This window comes from Hemibagrus wyckioides, linkage group LG17, assembly GCF_019097595.1.
Source record: "Hemibagrus wyckioides isolate EC202008001 linkage group LG17, SWU_Hwy_1.0, whole genome shotgun sequence".
Lineage (NCBI taxonomy): Eukaryota > Metazoa > Chordata > Actinopteri > Siluriformes > Bagridae > Hemibagrus > Hemibagrus wyckioides.
This window is the reverse complement of record NC_080726.1, coordinates 17,784,881-17,810,704: the sequence shown is the minus strand read 5'-3', so window position 1 is coordinate 17,810,704 and position 25,824 is coordinate 17,784,881. Positions and strand designations below refer to the sequence as shown.

General features: G+C 41.3%; 3 protein-coding genes across 5 annotated transcripts in view; 2 read left to right on the top strand and 1 right to left on the bottom strand.

Moving 5' to 3' along the window:
- The window catches only part of sagb (S-antigen; retina and pineal gland (arrestin) b), an 8,250-nt gene extending 4,516 nt beyond the window's left edge, over positions 1-3,734 (top strand). Inside the window, exons 11-15 of the mRNA XM_058413993.1 lie at positions 594-671; positions 815-829; positions 931-983; positions 2,166-2,175; positions 3,644-3,734. Coding sequence (XP_058269976.1) covers positions 594-671; positions 815-829; positions 931-983; positions 2,166-2,175; positions 3,644-3,734 — 247 coding nt within the window. The remainder of the gene's footprint in view (positions 1-593; positions 672-814; positions 830-930; positions 984-2,165; positions 2,176-3,643) is intronic.
- Positions 3,735-5,104: 1,370 nt separating this feature from the next.
- Positions 5,105-7,943, bottom strand: LOC131367826 (collagen alpha-1(X) chain). Its single transcript, XM_058413372.1, has 5 exons — positions 7,720-7,943; positions 7,331-7,604; positions 6,928-7,008; positions 6,753-6,833; positions 5,105-6,668 (listed from the first exon to the last, which is right to left on the bottom strand). The coding sequence occupies exons 1-5, from the start codon at positions 7,738-7,740 to the stop codon at positions 5,755-5,757; spliced, it is 1,371 nt and encodes a 456-aa protein (XP_058269355.1). The 5' UTR covers positions 7,741-7,943; the 3' UTR covers positions 5,105-5,754.
- An 862-nt stretch (positions 7,944-8,805) lies between these two features.
- LOC131367821 (diacylglycerol kinase delta-like) lies at positions 8,806-25,761 on the top strand. Of its 3 annotated transcripts, none has more exons than XM_058413358.1 (30): positions 8,806-8,991; positions 10,503-10,613; positions 13,867-13,947; positions 14,681-14,785; positions 15,562-15,694; positions 15,787-15,893; positions 15,987-16,112; positions 16,809-16,911; positions 17,042-17,204; positions 17,296-17,404; positions 17,605-17,744; positions 17,827-17,911; positions 18,075-18,169; positions 18,246-18,345; positions 18,566-18,845; positions 18,979-19,140; positions 19,267-19,389; positions 19,487-19,571; positions 19,938-20,048; positions 20,336-20,432; positions 20,553-20,660; positions 20,808-20,921; positions 21,145-21,279; positions 21,380-21,534; positions 21,753-21,864; positions 21,954-22,046; positions 22,133-22,252; positions 22,897-23,014; positions 24,244-24,374; positions 24,452-25,761. In XM_058413358.1, exons 1-30 carry the CDS (start codon positions 8,866-8,868, stop codon positions 24,539-24,541), a joined length of 3,618 nt encoding a protein of 1,205 aa, XP_058269341.1. In that variant the 5' UTR covers positions 8,806-8,865; the 3' UTR covers positions 24,542-25,761. The 3 variants fall into 3 exon arrangements, with proteins under 3 accessions (XP_058269341.1, XP_058269340.1, XP_058269342.1); XM_058413357.1 differs by having other exon boundaries at positions 8,807-8,991; positions 19,484-19,571; XM_058413359.1 differs by having other exon boundaries at positions 8,864-8,991; positions 10,499-10,613; positions 19,484-19,571.
- The last annotated feature ends 63 nt before the right edge of the window (positions 25,762-25,824 follow it).

Below are 25,824 nucleotides of genomic sequence, written 5' to 3'. Positions count from 1 at the left end.
AAAGAATTGACTCAGGGGGGCTGAATACAAATGTGCACCACACGTTTCAGATATTTATTTGTAAAAAAAAAAAAAAAATTATTTCACTTATTTTCCACTTCACAATTATTTGCCACTTTGTGTTGGTCCATCACATAAAATCACAATAAAATTTATGACTGTGGATTGCAACGTGACAAAATGTGGAAAAGTTCCAGGTGTATAAATGCTTTTGCAAGGCACTGTATGACTGTAATGTCTAACAGCAAAGCTTTAAGGGCCCTAAATACTAAGGGTGAAAGATTAAGGATCCTAAAAGAACAAGGGCCCTAAAGAGTAACAGTGCAGGTATGGCTCGGTCTGTAATATCTAAAAGGCTAAGCACTGGGACAAAAGGCTACAACCTCTAAACTAAAAAAATAACAAACAAACAAAAGCCCTAAATGCTAAGGGTTAGGATATAACCATTCTATAGTCTATGGTACCTAATGTCAAAGAGTAGGAATCTATAGCCCTAAAGGCTATAAGTAAAGGACCTTTGATACACTTGAGCAAAATATGGATAAATGTTACAAGACAGTTATCGAAGTGTGTGTGTGTGTGTGTGTGTACAGAGTGAAGGCGGAGGTGCTGAAGGAGATTTTGGGTATACTGGTGACCTACAGAGTGGTGGTCAGGGGCAGTGCAGCTGGGTGAGTGTGTGTATTGTGTGTTTAGCAATCACAAAGACTAATGCTGTAATTCGCTATTACCCAGAGTTTATTACAATGTTATAGAGTTTGTTATAGCTGGTAAAGATCCGTGTCAAATAAAAGTTCTGCTTTGGGCTTTCCAGCATGATCGGCTCGAGGTATGTTCAGATTTTATTTTACATAACGATTTTAGCCTTAGGATTTAAATGTTTCTAAAATAAGTCTGTGTGTGTGTGTGTGTGTGTGTGTGTGTGTATAGTGAGGTTGCTGTGGAGGTGCCGTTTCTCCTCATGCATCCTAAACCTGAGGAAGGTGAGCTAATCAGATATATTATATACTATTTTCACCTGCTTTTGACATTCATTAAAAACGACTTGAATATTCATTTTTATGATTAAAATGTGTTCTTTAGCAGCATCTGAGATTTATTCTGTAATAAAATTATGATTTAAAAAAAAAAAAGTTTTTTATCTGCTCTATTTTCACATTGTTTAGCCACATTACCCACAATTGTGTTCGGCTACCTGCTGATAGCGGTGGAGTAAGATTTAGCCCTCATCTCTACAGAAAGAGACTGATGCTTTGTGTTAGCTAGCTTTAATTCCACTGTCTACGCCATCGCGCATAGAACAACTTAGCAACAACGCAACCGCTAACCTCTCACAGGAATAACAAAAATACGGCAGCTACTAACAAATTATTAGCAACACAACCACTAACTTCTCCCAGGGATAACAAAAATATAGCAGCTACTAGCAAATTAGCAGCAACACAACCGCTAACCTCTCTTTCTTCTTTATTATTATCGCCACACATACATTACAGCGGAATTCTTTTCTTTGCATATCCTAGCTGAGGAAGTTGGGGTCAGAGCGCAGGGGCTAGCTATGATGCAGCACCCCTGGAGCAGAGAGGGTCAAGGGCCTTGCTTAGGGGCCCAACAGTGGCAGCTTGGCAGTGCTGGGGCTTGAACCCCACCCTTTTGATCAACAACCCAGGGCCTTAAACTTAACCACTTGAGCCACTACTGCCCCACACTACTGCACTACTGTTTCACAGGAATAACAAAAAATATAGCAGATACTAACAAATTATCAGCAACACAACCGCTAACATCTCACATGTCAGGAGGGAGTTTAGCTTTAATGGAACTACAGGAAATTTTTCCATCTCCTTCTAGAAAAGAAATATTGCTCTCTGTTATCATTCCTGTTAACTGTTAGGAATCAATTGTACCATTTCCTTTTATCAACCTGTGACCTTTCCTTCCTTTAACAGATGTTTCTGTTTGAATTCTTTTGTTATCCATTCTCTTAGCTTTCCCCATCAGCCATTACTCCTGTTAGGTTCTCTGTGTATAGCATTATCAAGTAGCCTAGGTGCTAGGTTTGTTTCTGCTTTATCAGTCTGAATATTACGGTCATTTTTAATTATTGACTAAAATCTTGTTGTTGTTGTTGTTTTTCTCATTTTTTCTTCTCTGGGATTTAACAGTTAAAGACAGGTGAGCAATAATTAGTGTAAAAAAAACAAAAAAAAAAAATAATTTAAATGCTACTTCAGTCAGTGCTTCAGTCCAGTACTTCAGTGGTGCCTGACACTAGGCAGCTAGCTTACATGAGCTAACATGATTTCTGACAGGATTTTTAAGCCGTAATACATTCACAATTAATATTTGTGTGAAATAATGATGGAATCATCAACATTAGGGTTGCACCAATGATGCTAATGTGCTACTTTTATACCACAAGCTTGTGCTTATGCTTCAGGGAGCAGTGAGCAGGGTTGCCAGATTGTACTGAAGATTTCCAGCCCAACTACTACTACAAAATCCTCCCATTTAAAAACAAATACCAGCCAAAAATGCATACTGTGATAACTAATACAATAATAAACAGTTAAACTGAACCTTATTGGCTAAATTGAACCATATTATTAAAACGTCAACATTACACTTTATTGTAAAGTTTGTTTGAATAGAAAATTAATAATATATAATGTTTCTAGTAAAAAATAAAAAGCCACATCTGCATCAAAAACCAGCCCAATCTGGCAACATTGGCAGTTAGCTAGTGGGTGCCATTTCCAGGGACTTCCAGGGACAGGTTATTTTATGATTGGGGTGGTATTTTGTATTAAAAATATTTTAAAAATAAAGAAAGAAATAAAATCCCATAATTTTGCATTAATGTCAGAATCCATTTAACACTTAAACATCCTTTTTCACAAGTTATTTATTATACATTATAGTGGTTTAAAAAAAAACATTGAATGGAACATTCCTCAAGTAACATATTCAATCATCTGAATTATGATGGAGAAATATCTATTTTCTATTTTCTTTTTTTTCCGTGACATTTTCTGATTGATGAAGTCACTTAGACACTATAGTCTAAGTTAAATTAAAAAAATAAATATTAAATGAATTCTTAGAAGGCCTTAGTTACACATTTTATGCTAATTCTATGCCCAAAACGCAAACCTGTTGCTCATTTAAGAGCAGAAATCAGGCTGCCAGTAATAAAGAAATTAAAGTTCGAGATTTGAGATATGATTTTAAAATGTTAATAATATTTTGAAAGGCTAAATAGCAGCACAGTTATATAAGTAGCCTTGATAGGTACTAGTTGATGTATGAGATATGAGACGTTCCAGTAAATCCATTTAATCCAGTTCAATTCTGACATCACAGCCTTCACTGTTTGTAACCGAGGCCGTTGTTTCATATAGTTTTAACGTGACAGACACACGGTATCATGGCAATGCTTTGGGAAATTTTAGTTCGAACACGATTGCTTTAATTCAGACACAGCATGACTAACTGGAAATTATGCTTTATCAGCGTAAAATTAGCTGTTTGCTTTCAAAACAACATCATGGAGTAAAATCTGAATGTTAGAGTTACTACTGTAGATTACTTTAGTGCTCTAACACATGTCTGATTGCTTCCTTGTGTGTGTGTGTGTGTGTAGTGAGGACACAGACATGGTGTTTGAGGAGTTTAAGCGCTCGTATCTCAAAGGCGTTGTTGGCGACGACGACGAATCTGCCGAGGACTCGTGAGACTTCGGTCATCTCTTTTCCGGGACTCAATATTTACTATACAGTGTTTATTACAGTGTTATAGAGTTTATTATAGCGTGAAGGTGTATTAGCTGGGTGAATGAAGGAATAGTGGTGCTAGTGATCTCTGTGATCTCTGTTTACTCGACATCTGTCTAGCAATTTTAAATAACAAATAAAATTAGTGTGTAACTGAAGCAGATTTATTTTGTAGTATACCATACATATGCATTCAAATCTTTCTTTCGTTTCTTTTTGCTGTGACTTTCAGACTTTCAGCATTGTAACATTATACTAAGAATACAGTTTACATACCAGTGTGTGTGAGAGAGAGATAATAATCGGTACTCTTTTTTGTACGTTGTTTCTATAGTAACAACTCACACATGGGTATTTGTATGATAGATGCGCCACATAATCTGAGCCTAATAATGTGATTCTTAAGGATATATATGATATACACTACTGTATATTTATACAGCTGGTTTATTTATATATCATAAATATATAGATATATAGGGAGGAGTAAAAATAGGAGGTCTTGGTGTAACACACACACACACACACACACACCTTCTCATATATTCTCAGGAGTATAGACACACCCCAACACACACACACAAAGACACACAGTGATGCTGTGATACACTCTTATCTCTACACAGATCTAACAATGGAAACACCTGCTGCTTACCAGATTACACAAACTGATGGATCAGATGGCACTTGCATGCACGCAACCCAGAACAACACACACAAACACACACATCTATTTGTTCCAGGTACAATATTTTACATAGCTTGAATAAAGGTTACGTTAATGTAGGGGACTAAGACTGGCCAAGATCAGGTCTGGACCGAGTGTGAAGGGGGTCGAGGATATTAGATGATTAGACAAACTCTCGATCAAACCATGTTCATATTTAGTGAGACCAAAGTCCAAGACAAAGGAGTCAAATCCAAAAACCAAGTCAATCCAGAGAACATTTGGAGACCAGTCCAGAGTTAGCCCTAATTTAGTGACTATACCTTTATACTGTGTTTGCTTGTTTATTTGAAGTCAAACTCAAAGTGTGTGTGGCCTAAACTGTATTTTTTTAATTAAATATGAACACTACCACTATGCCTCCAAAGACATGGGAAAACACTGGAAAAGCCAGAGTTAGAACTCAGCCTCTGACATTTCCTCAACCACATAGGGTTATTTTTGTTTGACCACATAAGTTACATCTCTTAGGAACCCAGTCAGTCCCAACAGACATCAGCCTCATATTCTGCTACATCCCTAAAGTATACATTGAGTCAATAACAGTGACACACACTTTAAATGCTGTTAATCAAAAAAGTATTTAATTTTAATGAATGTTCTGTTCACCAACAAAATAATGATTCCTAATAATGTTAAAATATTTCACATACAAAACCTCTGGAGAACATTTCATTTGATTAAGTTACATTTAATCAGATGTACAATTTCAGTAATCTAGGGGTGTAGGGTGAATAGTTTTGGTTTAGGGTAGGAGGAGTGATTTCAGGTTGGATTAGCATTCAGGGAGCAGGTTTGGTCTTCCACATTGTGCTGAACTACTCCAACATTTTTTGATTGTCAATGGGTTCTGGTAAAGAGGACTGGTTTGTACTACAATGTTCAGGTTTGAATTAGGCTGTAGGGTTAAGGGTGTAGAGGGAAGGTTTAGTGATTCAGCACCTAGGTGGGCATCTCAATCTGTCTCCAGTTGTACATTCATAAATCCCCTTCAGATTTAATGGTTTTAAGAGGTATTTCTTCTAAGAGCAGGGTCTCTGGGTGAATTATTTAGGTGTGAGTTCTTCTTTAGGATGTAGGTTCTAGGGTGTAGGGAGCTTAGTATGTAGGGACCAGGATTAGTGAGTAGGAGTCTAGGTAGAATTCTCAATGTGTTTCCAGCTGTACATTCTGTAAATTCCTCATAAATCTCCAATTACAAGTTTTTCTTCTAAGAATATGGGTACAGGTTGGGTATGGATTAGTCGGTAGTGTCTAGACATTAGGGCTTAGGGTGGGGTCTGGATCCCCCCAGGTGTACTCCCCTCTGATGATTGGTGGAGGAAGCTCACGGCCCATGATGATGTCACAGGTGTCAGGTTGAATCAGGAAGCCACTAAAGGTGCTACTGGCCTCAGAGCTTGTGAACATCCCATTACTGACAATGTCCTTCACCTGGAGCCACACCTGATCCCCTAAGCTCAGGTGTAGCATTACTTGCTGGGAGACGGAGCCTAACTCATATGTTTGTGTGCTCTTCACCACGGGTTGGAAGTTCCAGAAGAGTCCAACCTTCAAGCTGCGGGTGGAGGCGGTCAAGTGGAAGCTAAATGCATAGGTGCCATTGACCGGTGCTGTGTACACACCTGTGCTCGGGTTGTAGTGCTGCTGCAGGTTATAGATGATACGCCCGAACACTACTGGCTGATTGGCAGCTGGAAATGATGATCTTAGTGCTGCAGAGAATGCAGATTGTATGGCTGGGCTGCAAGGACCAGGCATTCCCATCAATCCCATCTCCCCGGCTTCTCCTTTAGAACCCTTCTGCCCTGCAACACCCTGAGGCCCCATCTGACCTAGCTCTCCCTTAGTGCCCTTAGATCCTTCAAGTCCCACTTCACCTTTTTGTCCATCCTTACATGAGCAGTTTCCCTCCTTGCCTGGTTCACCTTTATTCCCTGGAAATCCAGGTGTGCCTGGTGTTCCATCTATGCCTGGATCACCCTTCAGACCTTTAGCACCAGGAGCTCCATCCTGCCCAAGTAACCCAGGTAATCCGACTGGACCAGGAAGACCCGGTTCACCTGAAGGACCAGGAAGTGAGATACAGCCCAGTGGACACTGACCATCTTCTCCCTTTTGACCCGGTTCACCAACCATGCCATCCTCACCACGATCCCCTTTATCACCTGATAAATCACACATGGGTATTATGAAGGCTCATGTACAAAGTGTGTTAAGAAGATTCAAGCACAAGTTTCATTTTCACTGACCTTTGACCCCTTGATCGCCTATAGGGCCCATTGGTCCCATTGGGCCTTGCTCTCCTTTCATTCCTTCATCTCCTTTTTCACCTATGTGTGTGCAAATACAGTATAGGAGTAGATTTTTCTTCATTATATTATAGTTACTTTGTGCCTTGTCATTGTGTTTGGCTTTTCATCTTACCTTTCAGTCCCTGCTGTCCTACAAATCCCTGTGTACCACGAGGTCCTATCAACCCCCTTAATCCCAGAACTCCAGGATTTCCTGTTAAAACACACACACTTATCAAGTGCACAGCTTAACGGTGCATCTGAATATAGTTTAATCTGATTGGTTGTGATAGTACCTATCACTTGTCTAACCACATACTCTGTCTACGTTTGTTTATGATTTGAGTTATACATGCATTTTAGGTCTAAAGTGGTTTGGTGCTTTAACCTGTAAATATAACAACTTAGATAATGTGGCTTGTCATTTTTATTACTCTAACAAGTTGTGGAACCTTTGTCCGCTTTGCGGACTCTTGATGGTCCCAGGACCCCAATTTGAGAACCATAGATCTAGGCTACAGGTGTGTGTTTAATACCCGGTAATCCACGGTCTCCTCTCTCTCCTTTCTCCCCTTTATTGCTTTGACACAGTGAGCATGTGCAGAACCATGGCACCTGATCAGCAGGAGGAGGCACTGGAGCCTCAAGAATCATATCACAGTATAAAAGGCCAAACTCTGCCCATTGGCCCCCCATTGGATCGAGCTGCACTGAGCTGTCATTGTTTAGGGGAAGACCGCGGTCTTCCATCACTGACATACAGCGGATACACACCAACCAGAAAGTGAAGGGAAACACACTCTGCGTTACCTACACACACACACACACAAATCTGCTTTAACTATTCACACATTATTAATTGTTACTCCACTGTGGGCCTGTCCCAAACCACGCCCACATGAATGCCATCACACAAGTGACTTACCAAGTTCCAGTGATGAAGCATTTTGTTGTTCTTCCTCCTCTGCTGAACATCAGAGTGTGTGTCCAGCTGTCTGTACTTATACACACCTGTACACTACCACGCCCTGGGTACTTTGGTGGGTGTATAATCCAAGGATGAATGTAACAGAAAAGATGCTTTTGGGGAAGCCTCCACCCACATCCACATACATACACGCCTGACCCTGTTTCCAGGGTTATTCAACCTTATTTTGTGTCTCCCACGCTGCTTTGTTACCCATCATGCATTGCAGGGTCATGTCCCCAATCCCCACCCAGCTACAGTTTCACACACACCCTTCTATTTTCAGGGATACATTACACATTACATTATATAACACATACTCTCTGACCCTCTCTCTCTCTCTCTCTCTCTCTCTCTCTGATCCTCTCTCTCTCTCTCTCTCTCACACACACACACACACACTGCAATGATTTAGTGAATAGGTCGTCTGATTTGAATGTAGAGATTGTGGGTTTTTTTGTCAGTAAAACAGTTTTGTGTGGTTTTGGACACAGCCATAGTGTATTAAGGATGTTATTCATCTGGCCTTTGCAGTAAGTAACGTGTAGTTTGGCATAAATCCACTGACTTTTAATGGTACTGTATATTTATAATGGGACATGTCCATTTGCACACCATGACAGTCGTTCTGCTAAACATTTACTCAAACATTAAACATTAAAGTATATTCCACATGTAAGTGCAGTAATCCATGCAAACTATATGAGTCAATAATACAATTTTAATCGTGAAAAAGATTACACTAGTTAGTCTGCTTATGTTTAATTTTACACACCCTCGTGAGCATGAGTGGGATAAAAATGTTACTTGTGATTTAAAATATACGAATAAAATATCACTACATAGTTAAATCAGTCACCCCCAAGTACTGATATTGACCGGAAGTGGGCCCTGTGCTCCTTCTGAGTTTTTGTACCGTGAATGATCGGAAGTGGGCACTGTGCTCTTTTGATGCCTTTCTCCAGTGATCGTTTTGATCGGAGGTGGGCGCTGTGCTCTCCTGAATCCTTTCTGCAGTCCTCGTGTTGACCGGAAGTGGGCGCTATGTTCCGGTGAGCGGACCGTGCGAGCGCGCGGCTCTTCTCACGGGGAGAGTGTGTGAGGATGGCAGCCTTGGCGGAGGGAGCTCGCGCTCTGGACGAGTCCTCGGACAGCGACGCGGAGCACGAGCCCGGCGCGCCGCAGAAACTCATACGCAAAGTGTCCACTTCCGGTCAGATCCGCAGTAAGGTAAGAAGCCGCCGCAGTTCCGCTGTGATCAGCCGCCGCTGTGAGATGCGGCTCCGCTATAATGACCGTTACTTCGCACCAGTGAGATCCGTGCAGGCCGCAGAAGCCTCGGATTTTCCTGGGTGCTAAGGCGGTGTATAGGATGCAGTCTGGCGGTTAGTCTTCATTCTTCATCCCGCTAAAGGATAACGGTTTCGCGGAGAAAGACCAGAATCGCCGAACTATGAACTAACCACTTTAACCCATTTTTTTTTTTTAAAGTTTCTTTATTCTCTTACTTTACTAATACTACTACTATTGTGTTTATATATATATATATATATATATATATATATATATATATATATATATATATATATATATGCTCACACACACATTCTTAAATAACTGCTCATACAACTTCGGTGTGTGTGTGAGAGTGTGAGTAAGAGAGTATAGAGGTACACTGGAGTCAGATATAGTTGGGAATTGTGTGTGTGTGTGTGTGAGAGAGAGAGAGAGAGAGAGAAGGTCATTTTTTGTTGATCAATTCTTGTGCAAGTGGTCTGACACTGAGATGAAAGAGGTGTGTGTGTGTGTGTGTGCGCGTGTGACCAGAATGTCAGCACACCCATATCTACAGTAGCATGCATATAGACGATGGAGTGAAACCACACATGAATTCTTAGACACACATTTTAAGAAGCTTTAGCATGGCCTTTAATGTCAGCGGAAACCAAAAGCGGTGTGTGTGTGTGTGTGAAAGAGCGCGAGAGAGAGACAGAGTGAAAGCTATCAGTATTATGAGAGCATCCCCAGACAATACTGGACATGGAGTTGTACAGCGATCAGGTCTGTGTGTTACAGTGATCTTTTTCTGTAATATCTTCGTTACATTCATGTTTTTGCCATAAGTAAGCGTGTGTGTGTGTGTGTGTGTGTGTGTGAAAGAGAGAGAGACAGGGAGAGAGAGAGAGAGACACCAGTGAGTTCAGAGTTCTTTTGTCCTAGTTTCTTGAATTATAACAGTCAACTATTACATTATCTGATGTGAGAAGATCCTGTAGACATGCTGTATCCATGACAACAACTGTGAAGGATCAGGCTTTGCGAATGAAATGAGTGACACACACACACACACACACACAGACACACGGCCATCCTTTCAGATCATAATTGCCGCAACCTTGGAAAACAATTTTTGATACCAACATTGACCACAGATCAATGAGAACAAGGACCAAACTGCTTCCTGGATGTTCTAGAAAATTGAACGTAACTCTAAACGGATAAAAAAATAAATAAAATACAATGTGGGACAGTTAAATGTAAAGACTTGGTAATTACAACTTTGCTAGTGGGTTGTAATAGGATTGGGAGAACTGAACGTCTCGTACTTTAATGATGATCATGAAAATTGTTGTCATGGCAACGTGATGAAATCCCAGTGATGGTTTAAGATTTCTGAAAATAACTTAATGGTGCACGGTGTTTATCTGAGTTGTGTCTGTGTGTGTGTGTGTGTGAGACAGACGGTGCTAAAAGAGGGGAAGCTGATGAAACAGACAAACTCTTTTCAGCGGTGGAAGAGACGCTACTTCAAACTGCGTGGGAGAACACTGTACTATGCTCAGACTGCTAAGGTTAGCACGCACGCACACACACACACAGGTCTAAGCTGATGTAGATGGTCAAGGCTTTCAAATGTGCTAATGCAGACTCAAAAATACTTACACTTGCTGGTTGCAGCCTGCTCCTTATAAAGAAAGGGGCGGAGGCATGAAAGCTGAATGTTTTATTGCTGTGAGGAAAAAGAGCAAAGTTAAAGTGCTCATATTGTAGCTCGCTAACGCTGGTGATTCTTCCTCTGACAAATAACGTTGTCATTGCTGTAGTACGACTACATCACTAAATGAGCAAATCATAACCAGCCGACCTCCTGACATCGTTCATTTCATCGATCAGGATTACTTCCTCTTTACCTGATAGCTTCACGCTCCATCCATGGGGTAAACTAAATCCCTCTGGAGTTACCCACTTCCATTAAGCTGCTGTATCTGTACCAGCCAATCAGAATCATATTGTAGTCCGTTTTTCCTTCTCACGTTCTCTCTTTCCACTCTTTATCCATCGAGCTGGCTCTTAGCAGTGTCTCTAAGCTCTATCACTCTATCTGTAAAGCGATAGGCATCTTAATTAAACTCTCTTTAAAGTAATTCAGTTCTGTAGGTCATCATTGTTGACAGAGGTGATGTACGTTATGAAGAAGATTGCCAAGCACTAATTGCGACTCGCTTCACTTGATAGAGCTCATCTTCCAGACGTTTTTTTCCCTTCTTCTTCTTCCTGTCTGAGCTGGGCGTTAATTTACAGTCGCCACCTGATAACAGCAGGGTTTTATCTTCTGACTGTGAGCGGACTGCAGCAGACCGAGGAGTTGCGATGATTAGATCCAGATCCTTCAGGCTCGCTGTGTGAAACTTTACCCAGAGCTTTCAGCACAAATGCTAGTGTAATATCCATCCATCCATTTTCTATACCCGCTTTATTCCTAATTAGGGTCATGGGGATCTGCTGGAGCCTATCCCAGCACACAATGGGCGAAAGGCAGGGATACACCCTGGACAGGTCACCAGTCCATCACAGAGTCTAGTGTAATATATGTGTTAAAAATTAGATTCGTTTTTGTGTGTGTTTTTTGTTTGTTTTTTTTAGGAAAAAGAGCTATGTTAAAGTGCTCATATTGTAGCGCTCTAATGCTGACGACACTTTAACAACGAAAATTTTGGCACCCCTAATCATTCTGGGTAAATTATGACCTAAAACATCATGTTAGATTACGTGATTTTTTTTTATGATACTCAATACGTAGCACAGTAATATTTTAGCTAACAATGTGCTGGGAAACCAGATGTGCTGCATCAAAGTATGATGGTATTTTTATGAAATGTCTTCTTCACTATAAAGGAGGAGAAAATTGTTAAAGAATGTGTATCGATTAAAAAACTCTCAAATGTAATACATCTATTCAGTTCTGTTTAGTTTGCAATAAAAAAAAAAAAGTTTCAGCAGTCACACCATTACATTTACATTTCTAGCATTTTGCAGATGCCCTTATCCATAGCAGCTTACATTTTCAGCTCATTTTATACAACTGACCAAATGGGGGGTTAAGGGCATTTGCTCAGTTCCCAGTAACTGTGACTCTATCACAACCTTCCAATCAGTAGTCCAATGCCTTAACCACTAAGCTGCCACATTCCCCAGGGTTTCGGGTTAAAGGAGCGTAGGACAGGTAATATTGACATTGATATTTGATATATGTGTTATGTTGTTATATCACTTCTTCTTCTTTCGGCTTTTCCCTTCAGGAGTGGCCACAGCGAATCATCTCTCTCCACCTATCCCTGTCTTCTGCATCCTCAACACTTGCACCCACTAGCTTCATATCCTCATTTATTCCATCCATATACCTCCTCTTTGGCCTTCCTCTTTCTGTCCAACATTCTTCTACCAATATACTCACTCTCCCTCCTCTGGACATGTCCAAACCATCTTAATCTGTCCTCCCTAACATCGTCCCTCAAATGTCCAACATGAGCCGTCCCTCTGATGTACTCCTTTGTTATATCACTTATATCACATAAATTTGATATATGAAATATTTACAAAATGAATTTGAATTAAAAAAAAAAGAGAGACTTAGGATTTCTGAAATTTATGATTGATGAACCTTTTTAAAAATAATAGTTTTTCCTAGTTGTTCCTATTTACATTAATATTTACATTTAATTCCAAAATAATATTTGAATGAAAAAAACAAAACAAAAAAAAAACAAAGGAAAATGTAAAGCAAAAAAAGCCGAGAGTCTTGTGGGTGTTGAGTTTCAGATTCAGTTGTTAAGCTCCACTTGCTTGATGAATGAAAGCCTGGTTAGATGCTGTAACTGCAGTCGTGCTGTGGTCAGATCGACCTTCTGTTCTCTAACACGCAGCCGTAGACAAATCCATAATCCTTTTATTAATTACTCTTTATTTCTGCTTTCTTTTTTATTCGATTTGACCTACTTCAGTATGAGCTAGTGTTTTTATTTAAACCTACAGTATATTGCTCTCCTCTTTCTTAAACCCCGCCCCCTGCTGCACCACATACACAAAGCCAGAGCTGGTGTTCGGTAGAAGCTATTTTTACTCGATACAGAAAACGACCGAGTGTTGAGCAAAAATGAAAGTCCTGGCATGCGCCGAAAAAAAAACCCCACAGCTCGTAGATGAAACGCTGGCCAAAGACGAACCCGGTCTGACTCATCTCCAGAGACGTATATATATATATATATATAGACAGGATGAAGCTTGTAGCTACTGAAGAGCGTGGAATAAAAATCATCATGACACCATTTTAGGTTCTAAGGGACAGGATTTAATAATAATAATTTCTGCAAGCGTGCGGTTGGGAGCTGCTTGTTTGCAGCGGCAGTCATGAAAACACTTTCTGTCATTTATCAATTTTTACAAGCAGTGGAGGAAATTCTGACGGACATCTTTTATAAAATCAGGCATGCATCCTACACATGCGTGACTGTTGTCCTCCGTCATAGGGACTGAACAATAGAAGCAGTTTTTCTGAGCAGAAAATCTCTCTATATTTACCGGACTGCGTATTTCTGAGTAAAATACTCTGATGTCAGGTTGTGTATCTGCTACGCAAAATATGTAAAGCTTGTCCTGTCTGGAGTAAATAAACGTCACGGCAGCATGATATCCTGTGGAGACGATAAAGTAGTTACATCACAAATGTGGAGTGTGATGCTGCATGGAGTGATTTTACGTGAAATATCAGATTAATTTAGTTGATTGATTGAGTTAATTGATTTTGTGTTTATTTTTTCCTTTTAGTCAATCATCTTCGATGAGGTGGATTTGACTGATGCCAGTGTGGCTGAGTCCAGCACCAAGAACGTCAACAACAGCTTCACCGTAAGACACACACTTCTCCTCTTCTAGTCAGCTTTGATCAGTCTCTGTCTCCTTTAAATTGTTTCAAGCTGTTTTGTGTGTGTGTGTGTGTGTGTGTGTATTTGATGTGTATTTATAGTTTGACATTTGGACTGATTTAGTTTTAATAGCAGGGTGGAGATTTCGTCTGTGTGTATCCGCTTCCAGCTGTGTGCATGTGTGTGTGTATGTGTGTGTGAGAGAGAGAGAGAGAGAGAGAGAGAGAGAGAGAGAGAGAGAGAGAGAGAGTGTTGTACAGGAAGTGATGCGTATGACTAGACTGAGCATTCGTTCTACAGAAAACAGGCTTCATGGTACAAAAGTGTCCCAAATCTACAAACCCTTACTTGCTGTTCAAGTCGAAGTGTGTGTGTGTGCTGGTGAAGTAGTGTGCACTTAATGGGTCATAGGGGATGTGTGTGTGTGTGTGTGTGTGTGTGAGAGAGAGAGAGAGAGAGGAAAGCTTAAGGTTATTTTTATCTGTGGGAACAGAGGGGCTTTGTAAGTGGCTCAGGAAGTGGAAGCTGACGTCAACTCTGTTACACACACACACACACACACACAGTTGGAATTCTGATGTGTAGTGGAACTGTGTGGTTCCAGCTGTTTTAGTTAAATGTATTGAACCCCCCCCTCTTTCTTTCTCTCTCTCTCTCTCTCTTTCTTTCTCTCCCTCTCTCTCTCTTTCTCTCTTTCTCTCTCTCTCTCTCTGTAGATCATCACTCCATGCAGGAGATTGATCCTTTGTGCTGAGAACAGGAAGGAGATGGAAGAGTGGATGGCAGCTCTGAGGAGTGTACAGAGCAGAGAGCATTTTGAGGTGTGTATGTGTGTGTGTGTGTTTTCCTTTACAGCACAAGGTCAGGAGTAGGATCAGGATTGGCTTCAGTTTGGCAGGAGCAGAATCTTGTAGTGTTCAGAGATTCGTGAGCTTGTAGGCTATGTATGTTTTTAAATACTCGTCGGTACTGATAGAGTAGAGAAATGATTAGACCTCTTGAGTTTTAATCAGTCAGAAATATCACAGTACAGATTTAAGTTCTGGTTTAATCAGTAGCTATGAAAAGCATGTGTAGGCCACTACTAGATTTTTAGAAGAACTTTATAACGTTCTTCTTCTAGTCAGTGAGGTTGTTAAAACTGTGCCATGACTCAGAGCAAAGTGTAGAGGTTATTGAGCGAAGGAAGCTTTCTCAGAAGGACTCTGTACTCACAGAAGTGATGTGATGTGATGCGAGTGCTCAGCACTAACCAGTACTTTTGTGTGCGCCCAGTTCATGTTACGCTGTAATGATGTTGATCAGATTATTTGCACTGGAGGAAGAAGCTGTAGCTCCTCATGGTGATCACTTTAGTGCACAGTTTGCTTGGCTATCATTAATTTCTACCTTTTTGTGTTTCATTCGTGCGGCACTAGGGTTATTAGGGATTAGTTATCAGGCCTCATACAATATAGCATGTCAATGTACATGGGCTTTAAGATGAGAGGAAAAGCCAAGAAATGGGTTCAGAGAACCCTTTGATAAAAATAGCATCATTAACTCCATCAAGGTCCAGCTGTTCATAACCATTTGTGTGTGTGTGTGTGTGTGTTAGTCTTCTCAGTACAGTATGGACCATTTCTCTGGGATGCACAACTGGTTCTCATGCTCTCACGCTCGGCCCACGTACTGCAACGTCTGCAGGGAGGCGCTGAGTGGAGTGACGTCACATGGCCTCTCGTGTGAAGGTGTGTGTGTGCATTATTATACTCCATGGTGATATTACTAGCTAATGTCAGCACAGGTGTTTTACATGTATACATGTGTGTGTTGTTTGCAGTGTGTAAGTTTAAGGCTCATAAACGCTGTGCGGTCCGAGCCACGAATAACTGTAAATGGACGACACTTGCGTCCATCGGGAAGGACATCATCGAGGATGAGGATGGGGTGAGTGAGAGTGTGAGGATACACAATGCTGAAAACTGGCTCATTGCAAGCAATCACACCGTCTGTCTGTCTGTCTCTCTGTCTGTCTCTCAGATCTCTATGCCTCATCAGTGGCTGGAGGGAAACTTGCCTGTTAGTGCGAAGTGCAGTGTGTGTGATAAAACGTGTGGCAGTGTTCTCCGATTGCAAGACTGGCGCTGCCTTTGGTGTAAAGCCATGGTAAGTGGGTGAGAGTGAGCTTTTGGAGAAAGAATTTTTTGATGTTACAGACTGGTTTGTGGATTTTAGAATGGACATTTATGAGTTTTGTGAGATTATAGATTATAATAGATTATCTATATATATATATATATATATATGTAGAGTAGAATTTTAACAAGATTGAGGAGTGTTAGATTATAGAGTTGAATTTATAATCTTTGTAAAGTAGAAATTTAAGCAATTATAAAATGATGGAAAATAAAGAACAGAACGTTGGCGATTATAATTTTAGCAGATTATAGGAATTTATCAGGAGATTACAGAGTGGATCTTTGGGAGATTATGAAGCCAAATGTCAGGGATTATAGAGAGCAAAGTTAGAATGTCACAGAGTGGAAGTTTTGGTAATTGAACAGAAATTTTAGGGATTATAGAGTTGAATTTTTTAAAGCAGATTATAGAACAAGGGGAAATTCGAGAATTATATAACTAAATATTGAGATATAGTGAAGAGTTTTGGGAAGTTCACAGAATGGAAAATTAATCATTATTATAGGTTATTATTACTAGTAGATGTAGTAGTAGATGTTTGATATTCGTGAGATTACAGACTGGAATATTAGGCTGTTATTGAGTAGAATTTTGGCTAGACTTTATATTGATACTTTATAAGCTGATATTTTAGAAGCATTCTGTTACATCTGTGTGTTTCAGGTGCATGCAGCGTGTAAGGATCAGCTCTCTACTAAATGTCCACTCGGTCAGTGTAAAGTGTCTGTGATTCCTCCTACTGCCCTCAACAGCATCGACTCAGATGGTGAGCGGCCAATCACATCGCTTCATTGTGTATTAACACAGAAAACTCCATCGGCCAATCACATTTAGTCGTAACGTAGGACATGCCGTCAGCTAATAAACAATATGATGTAAATGGTGTGTGTGTACAGGGTTCTGGAAAGCGTCGTGCCCCCCCTCGTGCACCAGCCCCCTGTTGGTGTTTGTGAACAGTAAGAGTGGAGATAATCAGGGTGTGAAGTTCTTGCGCAGGTTCAAGCAGCTGCTCAATCCGGCCCAGGTGTTTGATCTGATGAACGGAGGACCTCACCTGGGGTAACACACACACATACATGTACAACCCACATAGAACCTGTGTTCTTAGCATGGGAATGTTAAAAGTGTGTGTGTGTGTGTGCATGTGTAGTCTGCGTCTCTTTCAGAAGTTTGATACGTTCCGTATCCTGGTGTGTGGAGGAGATGGCAGCGTGGGCTGGGTTCTGTCTGAGATAGACGCACTGATGCTGCACAAACAGGTACACACATTTACACACACTGTATTTTTCACAGAATTGTGTGTCCAAACCCTAACCGGTCACTGTGGTGAACAAATCTGTGCTGACCTCTGCTGGCTGCTGGGCATTAATGCAGCTTCACTGTGTGTTCATATATATCAGTTTGTGATCGTGTGTGTGTGTGTGTGTGTGTGTGTGTGTGTATGTGTGTGTGTGTGTAGTGTCAGCTTGGTGTTTTGCCACTGGGAACTGGAAATGACCTGGCCCGAGTTCTGGGCTGGGGGTCGGCGTGTGATGATGACACACAACTTCCTCAGATCCTTGAGAAGCTTGAAAGAGCCAGCACCAAGATGCTTGACAGGTGTGTGTGTGTGTGTGCGTGTGTGTGTGTGCGTGTGTGTGTGTATTAATAATGCATTTACATAACATTTTCCTGCTCTTAGATGGAGCATCATGGTGTATGAGACGAAGATTCCACGGCAACACTCGAGCTCCACGGTAACGGAGGACTGCAGTGATGATTCAGAGGTGATGACATGCTTAGGAGCTCCTCTCTGATTGGCTGCACCTAAGTTGTTAGCGTACTGTAGAGAGAGATAGAGGGAGATCTAGAATTTCTACGATAACTACCTTTTAATTTCTGTAGCTGTGCCCCTTGATGATCTTTTCTGATTGGCTGTTTCCGCTGCAGGTGCAGCACATTTTGACCTATGAGGATTCGGTTGCAGCTCATCTCTCCAAGATCCTTACTTCAGATCAGCATTCTGTAGTGATCAACTCTGCCAAGTAAGTCACTTGAAGGATTTTATGTGTGTGTGTGTGTATGTGTAATGTGTGTATTAATGTATGTGTCTGTGTGTAGGGTTTTGTGTGAAACGGTGAAGGACTTTGTGGCTAAAGTGGGTCGAGCGTATGAGAAGAACACGGAGAACTCTGAGGAATCGGAGACCATGGCCAAAAAGGTGAGGTCTGATTGCCTGATTAAGATCCAGAGATGTTCAGTGATTACTTGTAGATCTATTCTGATTACTGGATCTGAGGTCGTTTATGATTGACTCTGCTTGAATGTCTATTCCGAGCTGATACAGATCAACTGATAAGGTCTGAGGTTGGTTCTGATTTGCTGAAGCACAGAATGATTCTGATTGGCTGTTACTATTGTGGTGTTCTGATTGGCTGCAGTGTGGAGTCTTAAAAGAGAAGCTGGACTCGTTGTTAAAGACGTTGAGCGAGGAAGCTCAGGCTTCTGTTGTCATGCCAACGCCTACGCCCACTATTGCAGAGGAGCAGGAAGAAGGGGAGTCACAGGTTCCCCAGGCCACACTCACAGTCAAACTTGCAGTCCCGCCTCCTTGTTCACCCCGCCCACCTACCACAATCTTTAAACCTAGAGAGCAGCTGATGCTGAGAGCCAACAGCTTGAAGAAAGCCATCAGACAGATTATAGAGCATACAGAGAAGGGTATACACACACACACACAGAGTACATACTATACACACTCAGTACACCCTACACTGTACTGCCTATTAACCGTACACCAAGAAAGGTATATATTTACTTGCTCTGTCTCTACTTTTTTCTTACTGCCATCCAGCGGTGGACGAACAGAACGCTCAGACGGAAGAAGTGTTCGGTGCAGTGTGTCCCCAGGAAGAGGATGAGGAGGAGGAGGAAGAAGAGGAGGAGGAGGAAGAAGATCAGGAAGATCAGGAGTCTCTGAGATCTTACAACACCAGAACTCGGCATCTCAGGAGAGGTATTCCAATCTACACCATACAGTTTACACCACATGTGTCCCATCATTCTTTACACCATACCCATAATTCCACAACACCACAGCATGGTTTGTAACCCCAAAATCTCTCACCTTTCTCTGTCTCAGTGTGTAAGGCTCCGTGTGAGAAGCTCATCGCTAAAGGCAGCTTATCAGTGGGCAGCTCTGCATCACTTCCTGCTCAGACAGGAGGACGAGAAAACATGCTGACCGCCAAGATTCTCTACCCAAGTATGAGCAAGTAAAATCCCAACAGCTGTTGGCCAGAGCACTGCTTAGTGTAATAAACTAACCTGTGTGTGTGTGTGTGTGTGTGTGTGTGTAGCAGGGATGTCTGGCACACTCCCCAGCAGTTCAGTTATCAGCAGACTGCTAGTGAATGCCGACCCCTTCAGCTGTGACCTGGAGAACCTGTGAGTGGCCTTTGTCATCATCATCATTCTTCTTCTTCTTCTCATTAATTAGCACTTGAAGAGCAGAGCTTATTTAATTTAACCAGCTGTAAAATATCAGCTGGATTCACCCAGGCTTGTTTAGGATGTCTACAAATTTGGATGTGGCCATGCTTCATGTCTGGGTTACTTCAAAATCATCAGGCAGTCAGCTTTTAGTAGGGATTTCACAGCGTTAGCATTCCATGAGTATCATCACAAAGCTTGTGGGTCATCTATGGTCTCCTCATTTTGCTTGGCAAGAACTAGCTATTAATAATTTATTTATTATTTATTATAAGTATTTTCTTTTAAATATAAACATCATCTATATGTTTGTGTGCACAGGGAGTGTTACACAGAGAAGTGTGTGATGAATAATTACTTTGGAATTGGACTGGATGCCAAAATCTCACTGGACTTCAATAACAAGAGGGATGAACATCCAGAGAAGTGCAGGTATGAAAACACACACACGCGCGCACACACACACGCTTATTCACACATCACAAGGACATCTGATCTATTCCTAGATTCTTCCTTAAACTGTACTGGTTTCTATACTGGTAATTTTGAACCCCTGATAAATGCTAGTTTTTTCTGCCACTGTCTATGACAAAGGGTGTGGCAAAAAGGAAGTACTAATAGGTGAAAATGTACATTTTGTTGTGTGGTCCAGCAAAATGTTTTACACAGAGAAGCTTCTGAATCATAGAAATTGTGTGTGTGTGTGTGTGTTCGTTCAGGAGCCGAACTAAGAACATGATGTGGTACGGTGTATTGGGGACCAAAGAGCTTCTTCACAGAACTTACAGGAACCTGGAGCAAAGAGTGCTGCTGGAGGTGTGTGTGTGTGTTTGTTTGTGTGTGTGTGTGTGTGTGCGTGCTTGTGTGCAATTGGTAATGAATGGCCTATTACTCTATCCAGTCTTTAATAAAGTGTGTGTGTGTGTGTGTGTGTAGTGTGATGGACGGCCCATTCCTCTGCCCAGTCTTCAGGGCATTGCTGTGCTGAACATACCCAGTTATGCTGGAGGAACAAACTTTTGGGGAGGGACCAAAGAGGATGATGTGAGTGACTCCTCAGACACACGCACACACAGCAACTGAACATGCTTACTTTAGATGCTTTAATTAATATAGGATTCACAGTTTTAGCTGTACGTATAAACCTGAATATGAAGTGTGTGTGTGTGTGTGTGTGCATATGTGTTGCAGACATTCACTGCTCCATCATTTGATGACAAGATTCTGGAGGTGGTAGCCGTGTTTGGCAGCATGCAGATGGCAGTTTCTCGAGTTATCAACCTACAGCATCATCGAATAGCTCAGGTACACACACACACACTCTCTCTCTCTCTCTCTTTCTCTCACACACACACCCACACTGTACATTTCTAACTACACAATTTTACAGCATACAATTACATGAGTATAAACTCATTCTATAGTATTAATCCTCTGTCCCTGTGAGGTGGATGTTGCTTTTTATGATAAAGTCTGACTAATTCTGTTGTGTGTGTGTGTGTGTGTGCGCATGTGTGTGTGCGTGCAGTGCCGTACAGTGAAGATCACCATCCTTGGTGATGAAGGGGTTCCTGTGCAGGTGGATGGAGAAGCGTGGATCCAGCCACCAGGATTCATTAGGATCTTACACAAGAACCGCACACAGACACTGACCAGAGATAGGGTGACTAACAAACACACACACACGTAACATAGGTATCATAGTGGTAAGTCAAGCCATCTTTTAACTCTGTGCATGTGTGTGTGTGTGTGTGTGTATGTAGGCATTTGAGAATACTCTGAAATCATGGGAAGACAAGCAAAAGTGTGATTTTACACGACCAGTATCCCAGCATGCAGTGCAGCCTGAGATCATCACCGAGGAGGAAATGGCTCAGATCAGCATATTTGGGCAGACTGCAGGAGCTCTAATTCACAGGTATACACAAATTACACAACACCAACACACAACTTGATTAGCACTGCTCTCACAAGCTGAGCTTACTTCTAGCACTATTTTTTTCCAGTCTGGTACTTTGTCACTACATGGAGAAGAACTCCTACCTTAATCACTATACTGGTGGAACTCAGTAACATTTGAGTTCAGTGTGGCTCATAGGTTAAATGTGTGTGTGTGTGTGTGTGTGTGTCTGTCAGCATTAGGGAGATTGCTCAGTCTCACCCCAGTATGGAGCAGGAATTAGCGCACGCTGTCAACGCCAGCTCTAAAGCCATGGACACTGTGTATGCCAACTCCAAGAACAACATGGTGAGTGTGTATGTTTTATTTGATAAAATACCTCATATGCACACTGATACCAGTCAGTGATAAGTGTGTGTGTGTGTGTGTGTGTGCAGGGTCTGACATGCAGCGTAGTGCTACAGATGATCAGTAACGTGAAAGCCCTGCACAGTGAGACGGAGCTGTTACTCACAGGAAAGATGTGCTTGGTAAGTAGTTAGCATAAACGCACGTTAGCATGTGAGCTTGTTCCTGTGTACGTGTGTGTGAGATGTGAGTTCTCTGTGCCCTGCAGCAGTTGGACCCGCCACAAAAGGAGCAACTGCTTGGTGCTTTATCATCTGTCGCGCTGCAGCAGCGCAGACTCCTGGAAATCAGCTGGATTAGCGCGGCCATCGACCCGACAGACGACGAGGTACACACGCTAATAAATTCCGCAAAATGTATAAATTCACAACAATCATATACCTAATAATCCATACCTCAGAAAAGCCACAGAAACACTGCTAATTACCATAGAACTGCATAAATCACTATACACTTCCAAGCTAACAGCTAAAAGATCAGTCCATATATCTTCTGCTCTAAATGTGCTATAGTATACCTATTCGCATACAAACTGATTACCACTTACCCCTAGACATACCTCCTAATTACCATAATCACCTCACACTTATCTAATCATTACCATAGTTACCTCACAATTACCATAATCACCACATTTACCTAATCATTACCATAGTTACCTCACAATTACCTCAAAATAGCCATAGAATCACGACAGGCTTACTTCCAAGCTAACAGCTAACAATTAGTCCATAGATGTGCTAATTGCTAAACGTCATGAACCACATACATTGTAACAACTAAATCCTACTAATAGCATACACCTAGACACCAAACTATTACTAACCACTAATCATCACTAATCACAAAGGTGCACATTGCTAGCCACAGTGACCACAATAACAATTAGCAAACAGTTAGTGATTGCTAACAGACCATGCAGCTGCCTAATTTTTTACCTGTGTGTGTGTGTGTGTGTGTGTGTGTGTGTAGGGACATTCTTTGGATTTCTCCAAGCGTAGTAGAAGTGCTAAATTCCGCCTAGTTCCCAAATTTAAAAGGGACAAGAACAACAAGAACAGGGAGATGTGTACCACTCTCAACATGCCTGGTACGTATTGCCCCATGGTACCCTGTTACTAATTGCCCCAGAATTAATTATTATTTACCTGAAATTTACCGTAAAGTTATATCATACATTGTATATAGAGATAGCTCAGATTAGCTACATACTGTAAAATTACCATAGATTTACACCAGTTACCTCTAAAACATCAGAGAATTCATAAGTTATAAAATATGAAATTATGAATTACTAATGTAACCATAGTTACTTGACATTACCTCAGAAATACCAGTTACCTCAGATTTACCTCAGAAATACTAGTCACCTCAGATTTACCTCAGAAATACCAGTTACCTCAGAAATACTAGCGACCTCAGATTTACCTCAGAAATACTAGTGACCTCAGATTTACCTCAGAAATACTAGCGACCTCAGATTTACCTCAGAAATACTAGTGACCTCAGATTTACCTCAGAAATACTAGTGACCTCAGATTTACCTCAGAAATACTAGTGACCTCAGATTTACCTCAGAAATACTAGTGACCTCAGATTTACCTCAGAAATACTAGTGACCTCAGATTTACCTCAGAAATACTAGTCACCTCAGATTTACCTCAGAAATACTAGTCACCACAGATTTACCTCAGAAATACTAGTCACCTCAGATTTACCTCAGAAATACTAGTCACCTCAGATTTACCTCAGAAATACTAGTCACCTCAGATTTACCTCAGAAATACTAGTCACCTCAGATTTACCTCAGAAATACTAGTCACCTCAGATTTACCTCAGAAATACCAGTTACCTCAGAAATACTAGCGACCTCAGATTTACCTCAGAAATACTAGTGACCTCAGATTTACCTCAGAAATACTAGCGACCTCAGATTTACCTCAGAAATACTAGTCACCTCAGATTTACCTCAGAAATACTAGTGACCTCAGATTTACCTCAGATTTACCTCAGAAATACTAGTGACCTCAGATTTACCTCAGAAATACTAGTCACCTCAGATTTACCTCAGAAATACTAGTCACCACAGATTTACCTCACATATACCACTTGCCTCAGATTTATTTCAGAAATGCCTCACAATTATCATTACTGCCTAAGAACTACCGTGATAATTACCACAGTAACTACCTCTTATTTACCTTACAGTGACCATGTTTACCTCAGAATTAGATTAGATTACAAAAGATTGGATTAGAAAAGTGTTTAAAATTGTGTGGGATAGTGTGCATTATGTATTGTGTGTGTGTGTGTGTGCAGTGAATCAGTGGGGAGTGGAAGAAGTGGCATGCTGGTTGGAGCAGCTGTGTCTGTCAGAATATAAAGAGATCTTTATCAGGCATGACGTGCGTGGACCTGAACTGCAGCATCTAGAGAGAAGAGACCTAAAGGTAAGTGTGTGTGTGTGTGTGTAGTCCACATTATGCTGAGCTCTAGATTTTCACTGTGTCCCCTTTGTCTCTCTCAGGACCTGGGTGTAACGAAGGTCGGTCACATGAAGCGAATCCTGCAGGGAATCCGAGATCTGAATCGTAACAGTACGGCCAGTGAGGCTTAGACTCTCCAAGCCAATCACAAACTCAGAGGGGCGGGACCAGTCTCAGCACAGCAATCAGTTCACAGGGACCAGTGCAGTGATGTCACTCAAATCATTGCTCAGCTCAGTGCCTTCATTTCACGTTTGGGACATCAACTTCTACTGCCAGCCTGTGTGTGTGTGTGTGTGTGTGTGTGTGTGCGCGGGCATGCGTGCACACGCGTGTGTGTGTGTGTGTGTGGGCATGCGTGCGCGCGCGTGTGTGTGTGTTAGAAGGAGGAATGGAGTGATAAATAAGAGCCATCAGTAATCAAAGGGCTACCGACTTATGAAAGTGAAATTGGAAACTGTGCTGTTATAATTAGCCATTAGCAAAAAAAAAAACCTAACAACAAATCAGGAAATATTTTTCAGGAAACACTTTGCTAATCGAACCACACAGCGTCATGACAATCAAGTAATGATCATGTGATAAATATACTGGTCCAACAGATACAACCACAATCTACCTGTGTGTGTGTGTGTGTGTGAGTGAATGAGAGAGAGAGAGCTACACAGCAAAAAAAACAACAAAAATGTCATATCAGTGTTGGGGGTTTGTGTCAGCATCAGGATATAAGGGTTAACGTTGGGGCTTGAACGTTAAGTGTCTGTAGTTTGAATAAGCATTCCTTAGTTGAAATAGAAGTCATGAACTCTTGAGGCGAACTGTGCTGCGGTGCATCTTGCTGTGCAGGATGTTAAAGTCTGTAATTATACTTGACCACTAACCAAACCTCCACTGAGTGTCCAGTGAACACAACGATTCAAAAAATTTGCTGCAAGGACTGGCTTCTCATGTGGAATGTTTTTTCCCCCTAACATGCTGAATGCACATCAGGAACTGAAAAAAGTGTTATAACATGGGAGTCGTAGACAGACTGTCTAAAACAAAACTCCAAAAGATCTGTGATTAAATTAAATCCAGTCCATTCTGTCTGTGGATCAGTGCAGGTGCAGTCACTGAACACCATATTGAAACAGACCGATTAACACAAATATCATTAAACATGAATTCTCAGAGGTGTGAGTGAGTGAGTGAGTGAGTGAGTGAGAGAGAGAGAGAGAGAGATTAGCCATATCATTATGTCCCGTAGTATTTGTGTTAAATATTTATTAAGCTCTGTGTGTTTTGTACAAAGCTCTGTATGAGTGTACATACATACCTCATGTATAAACTGTCTGTATTAAAGCAGTGCTGAGTTACACAGCTTGTGTGTTTGTGTGTCTGTTTTTCTATTTGTGTGTGGATATTAACATTTATA

Excerpts from the sequence above, each read along its gene's own strand:
- LOC131367826 (XM_058413372.1), bottom strand. The coding sequence starts at position 7,740 with ATGCTTCATCACTGGAACTTG. Across the intron at positions 7,605-7,719 it reads TGCTTCATCACTGGAACTTG|GTAACGCAGAGTGTGTTTCC; the intron begins GTAAGTCACTTG and ends GTGTGTGTGTAG. Across the intron at positions 6,669-6,752 it reads AGGCGATCAAGGGGTCAAAG|GTGATAAAGGGGATCGTGGT; the intron begins GTCAGTGAAAAT and ends GTGATTTATCAG.
- LOC131367821 (XM_058413357.1), top strand. The coding sequence starts at position 8,866 with ATGGCAGCCTTGGCGGAGGGAGCTCGCGCTCTGGACGAGTCCTCGGAC. Across the intron at positions 17,745-17,826 it reads AGCACCAAGATGCTTGACAG|ATGGAGCATCATGGTGTATG; the intron begins GTGTGTGTGTGT and ends TCCTGCTCTTAG. Across the intron at positions 22,047-22,132 it reads TCACAGGAAAGATGTGCTTG|CAGTTGGACCCGCCACAAAA; the intron begins GTAAGTAGTTAG and ends TGTGCCCTGCAG.